Source organism: Chrysochloris asiatica, unplaced genomic scaffold (genome assembly GCF_000296735.1).
Source record: "Chrysochloris asiatica unplaced genomic scaffold, ChrAsi1.0 scaffold00005, whole genome shotgun sequence".
NCBI lineage: Eukaryota > Metazoa > Chordata > Mammalia > Afrosoricida > Chrysochloridae > Chrysochloris > Chrysochloris asiatica.
Window position 1 is genome coordinate 11139524 of NW_006408523.1, and position 12260 is coordinate 11151783.

At 36.1% G+C, this 12260-nt stretch overlaps 1 protein-coding gene across 1 annotated transcript in view; it reads right to left on the reverse strand.

The window, feature by feature from the left end:
- Positions 1 to 9134: 9134 nt before the first annotated feature.
- Positions 9135 to 12260, reverse strand: part of ZMYM2 (zinc finger, MYM-type 2) — a 145112-nt gene continuing 141986 nt past the window's right edge. Inside the window, exon 24 of the mRNA XM_006831970.1 lies at positions 9135 to 10021. Within this exon, the coding sequence (XP_006832033.1) occupies positions 9829 to 10021 (193 nt within the window). The 3' untranslated portion in view covers positions 9135 to 9828. The remainder of the gene's footprint in view (positions 10022 to 12260) is intronic.

A 12260-nucleotide genomic window follows, 5' to 3' on the forward strand; every position in this document is an offset into this window, starting at 1 on the left:
ATTTAGCATGTTATCTTCCTCCAAAGACATGTGCTACAAAACCTTTATACTCAAATACTATATTTAACATTTTGTCAATAAAAACTGTGCAAAGTCTAAGTACCTACATATCTCAATGTGCCATTGAGTTGGTTCTGACTCATAATGACCCTGCATCGAATTTCCAGGGAGTGGCTGGTGGATATGAACCACTAACTTTATGTTTAGCAGTTCAGTGCTTATCCTACAGCACCAGTTGTGCTTTATGAATAAGCAGGTTAAGTTCTCAAAGCCTATTTATTCTTCTGGTTCTTGACAGGAAATTTGCTGACCCCTGAGCTGTGGGGAGAGTCTAAGACTTGAGAGAGAAAAAAATGAAATAGTATTCTAACAGAGTGAGCTGTAAGAGCAGAATTGTTCATGTTTCTGAACTCCCAGGGACAACGATCAGCAGTCCTCAGTCCATTCAATTGCACAGGTGCCCGTGGGGACAGCCAGAGTGCTTCCATTCATCCGTCAGCTTCTCATTTTGTAAAACGTTGGTGTATGTTCACTGGTTATTCTTCCTTTGGGTGTTTATTCCTTCCTTTTCCCTTTATCATTTTGGGCTTGTTTTTTTCTGGTGGGGTGGGTTATATATAGTCTACCTGCCAGATATATATGTAATTAATCTGGCAAATTACATAGAATTTCCACCAATTTAAAATTAACACTTACAAATACCATATGTTTGTACCTACTTTAAGCAATGTTTCAACTAGAGTGTCACAACTTAGGTGCATGTGAAAGTTGGACAAAAAATAAAACTTTATTTTACAAAAAACAAAAACTACTTGATGTCAATTTATTGCAACAATTTTTAAATGTTAAATTTATCACCCCAAGGACCTGGAGACCTAATTTATACTTCATTCCCAGCTTGGATTCATGGTTCCTCAGAAAAGTCAGATACACAATTACCAGCATATTGAGGACAGCCTAGCTGTTCAACTGTAGAGATTGCAGTAAATGCGATCATTATTTAGGAGAAACAAACATTAACTTTACCTCCGATGTATCTTTGTATACCATGAGTCTTGGCTCCAGTTCCACTACCATCTGTATCCAGGACTGACAGCCTCCTGATCATAATATTATCTCGAATCTATTCACTTTCCTCTAACTCCAGTACCACAACCTTGTCAAAGCCAGGAGTGTTAGCTGAGATGATAAACATTTGCTGTATCAAGGAATCAGAGATGACTAGGATATAGAAGATGGATGACTCATTTCAGGCATGTGACAGTAAAAGGGATAGCCAATTGGGTATGGAACCCACAAGGGCTTTCGGGTTTATAGACCTACATTTGGATGACACATTTACCAGTTGTCTGATCCTAGGCATTTACTGAACTGGGGATAATACCAACAATACTGCATACATTGGCACAAATCAAGAACTCGAATAATGATCATTCCCACAATCACCTTAGGTGGAGAGGAATATGCCTCAAACTTATAGAAACTGTAATGGACTCTTTCAATTCATTCACCAAATTTTGACTATTGGAGTCACTATGGCAGAATTAAAAGCATGGCTCCCAATCGTCCTCAAATCTGTAAGCATCAAGGAAGTGGCATTTAAAAACAAAATGGGAGGTACATATTAAAACCAAATTCTTCTCTACTTTTTCGTGTGATGTTATTATGAAGAACCTGCCTACAAAAAAACCTCCTGTTGTTAGGTGCTGTTAAGTTAGTTTCAACTCAGTGACCTTATGAACAACAGATGAAACACTGCCCCATCCTGTGTCATCCTCACAACTGTTGCTGTTGGAGCCCATTGTGTACAGCCATTGTGTACATCCATCTCCTTGAGGATCTTCCTCTTTTCAATCTCTACTTTACCAAGCATGACGAACTTCTCCAGAGACTGATTCCTCCTAATGACAAGTCCAAAGTATAAGAGATGAAACCTCCCCATGTTCACTTTTAAGGAACATTCTAGCTGTTCATGGTACTTTCAGTATTCTTCAGCAACACCATTAATTCAAAGGCATCAATTATTCACTCTTCTTTATTCACTATCTAGCTTTTGCTTGTATAAAGCAAAAAAAGAGCCTCCTGGGGTGGTGCTGTAGGATAAGCACTGAACTGCTAAACATAAAGTCAGTGGTTCATATCCACCAGCCACTCCCTGGAAATTCGATGCAGGGTCATTATGAGTCAGAACCAACTCAATGGCACATTAACAAGGGGAAGGCATTTAAAGTTTTACTGAACACTGTACGAAACATACATGTATTCCCCGACAAGACATATGCTGAACCAGTTAAGATTGTCCTAATCATAATTGTTGTTGTTGTCAGGTGCCATCGAGTCAGAACCGACTCATAGCGACCCCATCCATGCACAGCAGAACGAAACAATGTCCGATCCTGGGCCAACCTCACTACCGCTGCCACACTTGAGCCCATCAATGATGCCACCTGGCCAATCCATCTCATTAGGGGTCTTCCTCTTTTTCTCTGACCCTCCACCTTACCAAGCATGACATCCTTCTCCAGCGACTGTTTCCTCCGGACAATATGTACAAAGTAAGAGAGACGAAGCTTAGCCATCTTGGCCTCCAAGGAGCACTCTGGTTGCACTTCTTCCAAAACAGATCTATTGGTTCTTTTGGCAGTCCATGGCACTTTCAGTATTCTCCTCCAACACCACAACTCAAAGGCATCAATTCTTCTACGATCCTCCTTATTCACTGTCCAGCTTTCGCATCCATATGAGGCTATTGAAAACACCATGGCCTGGGTCAGGCGCACCTTAGTCCTCAAGCTGACATCTCTGCTCTTCAATACTTTAAAAAGTTCCTGTGCAGCAGATTTGCCCAATGCAATACGTTGTCTGATCTTTTGACTGCTGCTTCCGCGAGTGTTGATAGTTGATCCAAGAAGAATGAAGTCCTTGACAACTTCAATCTTTTCTCCATTGATAAGAATGTTGTTTATTGGTTCAGTGGTGAGGATTTTTGTTTTCTTGACATTGAGATGTAATCCACATCGAAGGCTGTGCTCTTTGATCTTCGTGAGTAAATGTTTCAAGTCCTCTTCACTTTTAGCAACCTGCATATCGCAGGTTGTTAATGAGTCTTCCTCCAATTCTGACTCCACGTTTTTCTTCATAGAACCCAGCTTCTCATATTATTTGCTCAGCATACAGGTTGAATAAGTATGGTGAAAGAATACAACCCTGTCTCACACCTTTCCCAATTTTAAAACATTCAGTGTTCCCATGTTCTGTTCGAACAACTGCTTCTTGGTCTAGGTACAGATTTCTCAGAAGTACAATGAAGTGTTCTGGAATACTCATACTTCTCAATGTTGTCCATAGCTTGTCATGATCCACACAATCGAAAGCCTTTGCGTAGTCAATAAAGCACAGGTAAACATCCTTCTGGTATTCTCTGCTTTCAGCCAAGATCCATCGGACATCAGCAATGATATCTCTCGTTCCTAGTCATCATACATACTACAATTTTGTAATTTGCTGTTGTCATCACAAAATTTATTGCTATGGTTGAACCCATTGCTGCTCTCACTATGCCAGTCCATCTCATTGGGGATCTTCCTCTTTTTCAGTCCCTTAACTTTACTAAGCATAATGTCCTTCTCCAGGAAATGCTCCCTCCTGATATATATCCAAAATATGAGAGACAAAGTCTCACTATCCTGGCTGTACTTCTTCCGACATACTTGTTCTTCTGGCAGTACTTGTAATATTCTCCTCCAACACTGTATAATAACTCAAAAGCACCAATTCTCTACAGTTTTCCTTATTCATTGTCCAACTTTCACATACAGATGAAGATGCTGAAAATATCATGGATTGGGTCAGGCTAATATTAGTCCTGAAACTGCCTTCTTTGCTCTTGAATAGTTAAGAGGTCTTTGTGCAGCTGATTTAACCTAATGCAATATGTTGTTTTATTTACAGACTGCTGCTTCCAATTCTATGTTGTTGTTGCTAAGTGCCATTGGCTTAGTTCCAACCCATAGTGACTCTATGTAGGGTTTCCGAGGAGCGGCTGGTGAGTTTGAACTACTGACGCTGTGGTTCAAATGACCTTGCAGTCCAGCGCATTCTACAGATATTAATACAAACAAAACAACAGGTATTTGACTATTGTAAGAATCTATTGACAACAGAGTGATTTGAACAAAACCCCCGTTGTAAGCTGGGGTCTAACCTGTATTTTACTTAGCTACTTGTTGAGTGTAAAATGTTTCATTAACAAACATTTGTTATGTTCTATCATAGTTCTATTTCATTTTTTTTTAAATGCTGCTGTTTCACAATGTAAGGATTGTAGGTCTTTTGGTTTTTAACCCATGTTAAAATAATGCAACTCTCTAGCAATCGCTCCAAATCTACTAAATCTATCACAAGAGAGGAGGCATACATTTTACCAAAACTCATACATATCCTCAATGCCTCTGGATTTGAGCCAGTTATGCTAATTTTGATATTAACAGTCTGATTGGTGTTGGATGAACTTCTTGGCCCTCTTTTAGACCACCTTGGACATCACTAGAGGTCTTAAGGCAACCATGATTCCAAGGAAGAGAACCCATGAACATTTTGGAGCTCTGGTGGTGTAACGGCTGTAACTGAAAAGGTGGTAGCTATAACCACACAGTTGTTCTCTATAGAAGACCTGCTGATTGGCTTCTGTGAAGAGTGCAGTCTAGAAAACCCTATGGACCAATTCTGTCATCATTAGTTATTTACTGACTCAATGGCACACAAGTTGTCATCTACCAACTCTGGTAATTCGATTGCACTTTCAGTTATCCCCAACTAGACCAAGTCCTTTGGACTCCTGGTGTGGTGCTGCAGGGTAAGCACTTAACTTCAAACCACAAGGTCTGTGGTTTGGTGGTTCAAACCCACCAATTGCTCCTTGGAAACCCTATATAGGGTCACAATGATTTGGAATTGACTCGATGGCACTAACAATAACCAGAAGACCAAGTCCTTTAGAATAAGAGCTGAGTCTTGTATCTTCTTGTATTTCCAATACCTATACACTAGGACCTGAAAGAATCATCCAATCCTTGCTGCATGTGTGGCTCCATGACATAGCTGCAATTGGTCTTCAAGGTAAACCAGATGTATGTAGACAATGCAGCAAACACTGAGGCAGCACTGACTATTCTCAAAAATAAGTAATTCAGAAATACATATTTTAAAAAAAAAATTAGATTTGACACTAGTTGTCTTACACAGGTCCACAATTTCGAAATTCAAAACCTAGTTTTTTCTTAAGTTTGTGACAAAAAAGAACCTGAATCACGTAAGGCTATCTATCTACTGACTTCATCAGGTTTGTATGGCTGATGTATTGCTGCAGAAATACAGATGTTTGAGTATGGGATGTTCCACTGAGACATTATGTAATTTATGAAAATGATTAAGTTTTTCATTCTAAAACCCAAGGGCTTTAGGTAAGAGATTAAGAGTATACCCATAGTAGTATGAATTCAAAAGATAAAAATAAAAGCAACTAAAACTTTGTAATGTATAATATTGCCATCTACTGAGAGCAAGTCTGAGCTACAAATATAATCAAAATGAAATGCTTTCAACTTGCTTATAGGGTTAACAGTAGTACACTCATGACTTAAAAATATTTTTCCAAAAGCAATGGCTATAAGAAAATCTTTAGTGGTTTAAATTAAAACAAACATTTAACAATATATTGAACCTGCTGTGTTCTGTTCATATTAAATAACCTAGAAATCAGATTAGTCACCATGATTTAATGTGATACAGTGCCTTTTAGAATGATTTCTAATGCAGGGTGAGAGAGTTAAGAGGCAGCGATAAAGACTAGTATCAGGCACTCGTTCCACTGACACTTTTTATAACTGAAAAGTACATGTGAAATTGGCTATTGGAATCTAATGTTTTATATACTTACAGGTGATGATAACACTCTATAAAACCTAATTTGTTCCAAATTACCATGAATATAGTTTCAGTGTGTTACCTCAGAGTTTAATGGATGGCATGTCTTATTTACGTCAAAATGTTGTAAGCTTGTGGAATATTGCTATCTTCTAACTGGTCTCTGTTTCTATTATGGTTAGGAGGAGTCCTTTAACATGAAGGAAATATACAATAAAACTAAATCAGAAATCAAGGCAAAGCCTCCATCTGAAATATAAAGAAACTTCAGACCAGACAGAAAATTTACTAGTCTATGGTGCTAGAAAAACACACCTTAGTTCACTGTTCTTTTCACTATTGTTGTTGTTATGTGCTGTGGAGTTGGTTCCAACTCATAGCAACCCTGTACAGGGTTTCTGAGGCTATAAATCTTTACAGGAGCAGAAAACCTCCTCTTTCTCCCGCGGAACAGCTGGTAGTTTCGACCTGCTGACCCTGAGGTTCCCAGCCTGATTCATAACCACTACACTACCAGAGCTCCTTCTTTTCACTACAGCAAAAAATGTTTAATTAGAATTTATCTCTTTATTCATTCTACAATTATAATGACTTGCTGTTCTAACACAGCTAGCTTGCTCTGGACCATCAGGTTCTAAACTTTTTTAAAAAATTCTAAAATTCTAAATTTGATCATTTCAAGAATAATATGCCCCAAGACAACAAAACAGAACTTGAACATGGGGGGGGGAGAGAGAAAAGACATATTAAAACCAATCAGTCTATACCTAAGAACACAGTGGAATGTAATTAATTCAGATTTGGGTAACTTCTCTTAAAACTGAGTAAGGGCTTATTAAGGGGGAAAATCCAAAAATATTATAATTTAGTTAAATAAATTTATTATTCAAAAATAATTTCATGTACATTTTCATAACTGTTTTGAAGAAAACAAGATTATCCTACATAAGTGACATATGTATAACAATACACTTTGGAAATAACTGTCAAAATTAAAATGTAGATTTTTATGGTTTTAACTATAAGATATTTAAAATCTTGGATAAATGGACCCACAATGGAGTAGTGTACACCGTAAGTTAGCAACTGTAAGACTTCCTCATCGCTGTTATTTCTTAGTATTATGCATAAGTAACTTACCCCATTCTCAAATCACAACTGGCTAGGACCAAGGAAGATTCAATAAGAAAATACGTACCCTCCTCCCCAAATGTTTAATACACTGATAACAACCCTACATAATAAAAACATGAACTACTATTAAATACTCTTATGCACCCCTCAAAAAGTTGAGCGCTTTCTTGCCTAGAAAAATCCCTTAATATACTTTACCTAATACATTTAAAAGTATCTTAAATAAGGAAAATGATAATGAAGATTTAATTTGCCTTGAAAATCCATTTTTGTGAATATGGATAATTTTTTTATTAGTGTATTATAAATGGCAAAAATCTTCAAAACAGAAAAATATAGCATCTCTAAAAGATATATCAAGACAAAGTTATATTTACAGGATGCTATAATCAGAAATCACCAAAAAGCAAAAAATCTATTATTTTAGTGATGCTTTTCTCAGCAGACAGCTATGCCTACACAAGCTAGATACCTAAAAGTGATTAAAATGTGTTCTAGATGAAATTAAGTTTCACATAACAACACAATTTTCATAAAACAGATGTTTCTTTCCCCCTGAGAAATCAAGTTAAACCAACCCTTGGACTGCAACTGAGATGAGATGTCTAAATCCTCAATCATGTCAAGACCAAAATTACAGACATTTCATTTCCAAATGCTAAAATTTAGAAATAAAAGAAATGTAAATAACAAGGTGGTTAAAATAGTATAACACTATGCCAGAAATTTATGGTATTTGGTAAAATATACAGTAAGTGACATTTGGAAAAACTTTATTGCTCTTGATGGAATATAGCACCACTGTGAAGAACAAAAGATGGTTAGAGTTAACCACCTTTCAATCCACAATATGCATTTATAAGAAAATTACTTAAAGTAGTAGTACTGGAAAAGGAGAAGCTGGAGGAAAATTCTGTACTATTATGATGTATTTCAAATGCTACCCACTTTTCTTCATTAAATAGACAAAGAGCAATCTATTTTAATAAACTGATATCAGATTTGCTATTGTCAGCCTGATTATTATTATAAAATCCATCTAGATTTTATAATAATCAGAAACATTATTCAAACCTATTATGAAACAAGTTATAATAGTATAAAGTAATTTTCTATTCAAAAAACATTTCAGATGCTTATTGCTTAAAGATACAGTGATGATACCTATGAAATTTTCAAATTCATAAATGAGAACATTTCTTTTGTGGCTAACGTTCATCCTAAGGGAGCGGTTCATATCTAAGGGATGTGTAGACATTGTCTAGCCACTGTGAAAAGTAGACTGATTTTCATATAACAATTTTTAAAAACTAATGTTACCATGGTGATTCAGTAATCAGAAATCTAAAAGCAACATAATTACACAAATGCTATATGAAGTTAGCCTTAAGACTTATGATATGTGGCTAGCACTTTGCTCAGTCTTTAGAAAGTAGGATTTTAAATAAATTTCCTTATTCTAAAAGATATGATAAATTGCTATGTTGAAGCACAAAGCTTTTTAATCAAAACCTTCTATAAGAAGTAGTTACATTTTAAAAGCCAAACAATTTAACATCGAATATGATTTCCCTTGAGATATATTTTTACCATCAGTTTTTTGTTCTTCAATCATCTGTAATATCAGACTTTCTACACTGGCATTCTTCACAGTTAAATGTGACATTATCTTGCTTAAAGTAGCTTGACTTTCTATAACAACTATTTCAGGAGTGGCATTTCTAAATATAGCTTTATTCAACGTATGAATCAGTCATATTTGAGGACAGGCATAAGAATTCTAATAAAATTGGTAAAGTTTTAGAGTATTCAGATAATATTGCAGGACGAACCATGTCACTAAGAGCAAAAAAGAAAAAAGAGAAATCAAACCTCTTAAAGGGAAAGAAATTTCAAGTACTTAAGAGTTAATAATGGGAGGAGAAAAAACCCTACAATTTGATATTTTCATCAGACATTTTTATATTGAAAATGTCTTGATGATCATGTTTTCAACTTATAGCCATTCTTTATATATATATATATACATATATACATATTTATTTATGGGGGTGATGCAGAAAGCCACGAATGAAAAAAGGACACTAAGGTTTTAATATGGAGAACAAAAAGTTGTTTTCACCAGTATAGATTCACATTACAGTACACCAATATTGACAGCATTCTCTTGTCTATTTTTGGTACAGAAGATGGTATTCTCTACATAACCTTGTAAGGCTTCAGTAACTAAAACGTGAAACAAAACAAACAAAAAGCAAACAAACAAACAAAAATATAACAAAACCTATTAGTTTACAGTTTATTTTTTAAGTTCTGAAAGACACTGCAAGTTCTAAACTTTTAGTAGGTGCTACCCATACACAACCATTCGGTTAAGAACCCAGCGAAGAGTCCCCCTTTCGAGTAAGCTTTGCAACAGCAGAGTTGTGCAATATGGATGTTTCTTACTACAAGAAAAAAATTACACATGGCACATTCTCATTCATATTTGTAATGTAAAAAGTTACAAACATACCTAATCAAATAAATAATAATAATAATAAAAAAAAAACAAAACCTTTGAATGTCTTTGTTAAGTATCCTAAAACCACTACATAGAATAATGGCAACTTTCACTCACATATTATTTACATGGTAATACCCAGTATGGGTATACTGCTACAAAACGTAAAACATAAGGAGTAAACTTGAAATGTTTTCCATAATAAAGATCTAGCAGCATGACTATCTAATGCTGTTTTATCCAGATTGTTTTCAAAACATTCTTTTTTAGTCTGTGTCTTCATCCAGTTCATAATTGTCTTTATCATAAATATCTTTTACTAAAAGAACCCGTACAAGCATATTTTCCAAGGTGTTCCGGTCCAGTGAAGTAGATGTGTACCAGACAGGGCTATCTGTAGAACTGGAGCATTCTGGTTGCAAATAAAAAACATCCATTCTCTGGTTAAGATTCTGTGGACTTTGGAGGCAAAAGAGAGAAAAGTGAAACATAAATTTTAGTTTTAATTTCCTTCTTTCAAGAACAATTCCAATTATTTAAAATAATTTCAAAGTTAATTTCCCTGATAAAAGACTTCTTTACCCACCACGATTTCAACTCTGTATTTCACTGAATCTAAGACTCCACTAATTATAAAACATTATTTTAATATTACCACTAAACTATTAAGAAATAACTGCTAACTATCCTTTTAAGACAGCTGATTCTACAGTGCTACACCAGGAATCCAATTAAAATAACAGACAAGCATGAAATAAATCTATGATTCCATAATATTTCTTTGTTTAAAAGCCTATTGCTATCAGTATCTTTATATAACCTATCTTTGTCTTTGGGGTTGTAAACATTACACATAAACGAACTTGTTAAGTGCCGCTGAGTCGGTTCCAACTCATAGAATTCCTGTATAGAGTTTCTGAGGGGTGGCTGGTGAACCTGAACTGCCAACCTTGCAGTCCAGTGAATTAACCCACAGTACCACCCCAGGACTCCATAACCACATAGAGAATATAAAACAGAGACAGTGACCTGAAGGTTTCTTGAAAGGATATTTAAGCAGAATATACTTTAATACATTTATACATATATACATATATATATACGGAGCTCTAGTAAGCGTAATGGTTAAAATCGGGATGCTAACCTCTGGGTCAGCAGTTCGAAACTAACAGCTGTTCTGTGGGAAAAAGATGAGGCTTTCTGCTCCCATAAAGATTTACAGCCTCGGAAACCCTGTACTATGAGGGTTGCTATGAGTCGGAACCGACTCCACGGCACATAACAACAACAAACATATACATACAAAACTAATAAAAAAGAGGTCATTAAGTGTGGTTCACCATTAATTCAAATACATGGTAAGCTGAAGACTACCTATACTTTTTTAAAAAACACTCTTTTATCTTTTTTTTTCCAAAATGTCTTAAAAGGCTTGCTGTTAGGTGCTGTCAAATCAATTGTGACTCATGATGGCCCTGTACACAACAGAACAAACCGTAGCCTGGCCTTGTGTCATCCCCTCAATGTTGCTGCCACTGTGTCAATCTATCCCATTGAGGGGATCTTCGCTTTTTCACTGACCCTCCATTTTACCAAGCATGATTTCCTTTCTCAGGGACTTGGTCCCACCAGGTAACATGTCACTTTTAAGGAGCATTCTGTCTGTTATTTCTTCCAACACAGATTTGTTTGCTCTTTTGAGAGTCTGTGATACTTTAATATGCTTCTCCAACACCATAATGCAAATGTATCTATTATTCTTCCTGTCTTCTTTATTAATTGTCCAACTTTCACATGCATATAAAGCAACTGAAAATTATCATGGCTTGGGTCAGATGCACCTTAGTTATCAAAGTGATGGCTTAGCTCTTTAACACTTTAAATAAATAAAGAGAACACTTTAAATAAAGAGGTCTTTTGCAGCAGTTATGTCTAATATAGGATGTCTTTGATTCTTGACTGCTGGTTTCACAATCATTAATAGTGGATCCAAACAAAATGAAGTCTTTTGACAATTTCAATGTTTCCTCCATTTATCATGATGTTGTTTATTGGTCCAGTTGTAGGATTTTGGTTTTCTTTCTGTTGAGGTACAAGGGCTACTTTCTCTTAAATGTGAGTGCTTGATTTTCATCTCCATCAATCCACCCTACCTTTCAACATATCTTTACACCAGGGGTTGGCAAAGTTTAACTTGCCACCTGTTTGTGTAAATAAAGTTTACTATCGTACAGCCATAGCTCTGGTGTGGCACTGTAGGTAATACGCTGGACTGCAAAGTTGGTCTGAACTGCAAGGTGGGCAGTTCAAATTCACTAGCTGCTCCTAGGAAACCCTACAAGGGTTGCTATGAGTCAGAACTAACTCAACAGCACTTAACAACAACATAGCACAGCCATACCCATTGATTTACGTATAATGTATAGCTGCTTTCTAGCTACAACAGATAAACTGAGTACCTGTAAGAGAGATTCTACAGCCTATAATACTAAAAAATATTTACTCTCTGACGCTTTAGGAGTCCCTTGGTGGTACAGAGATAAGCACTTGACCACTAGCAGACAGGCTGGTGGTCTGAACCTACCTAAAGGTACCCTGGGAAACAGATCTGACAATCTGCTTCCAAAAGTCCACCTGAAAACACTAAGGAACAGTTGAACTCTGCATACATGGGGTTGACATGAGTCAGAATCAACTG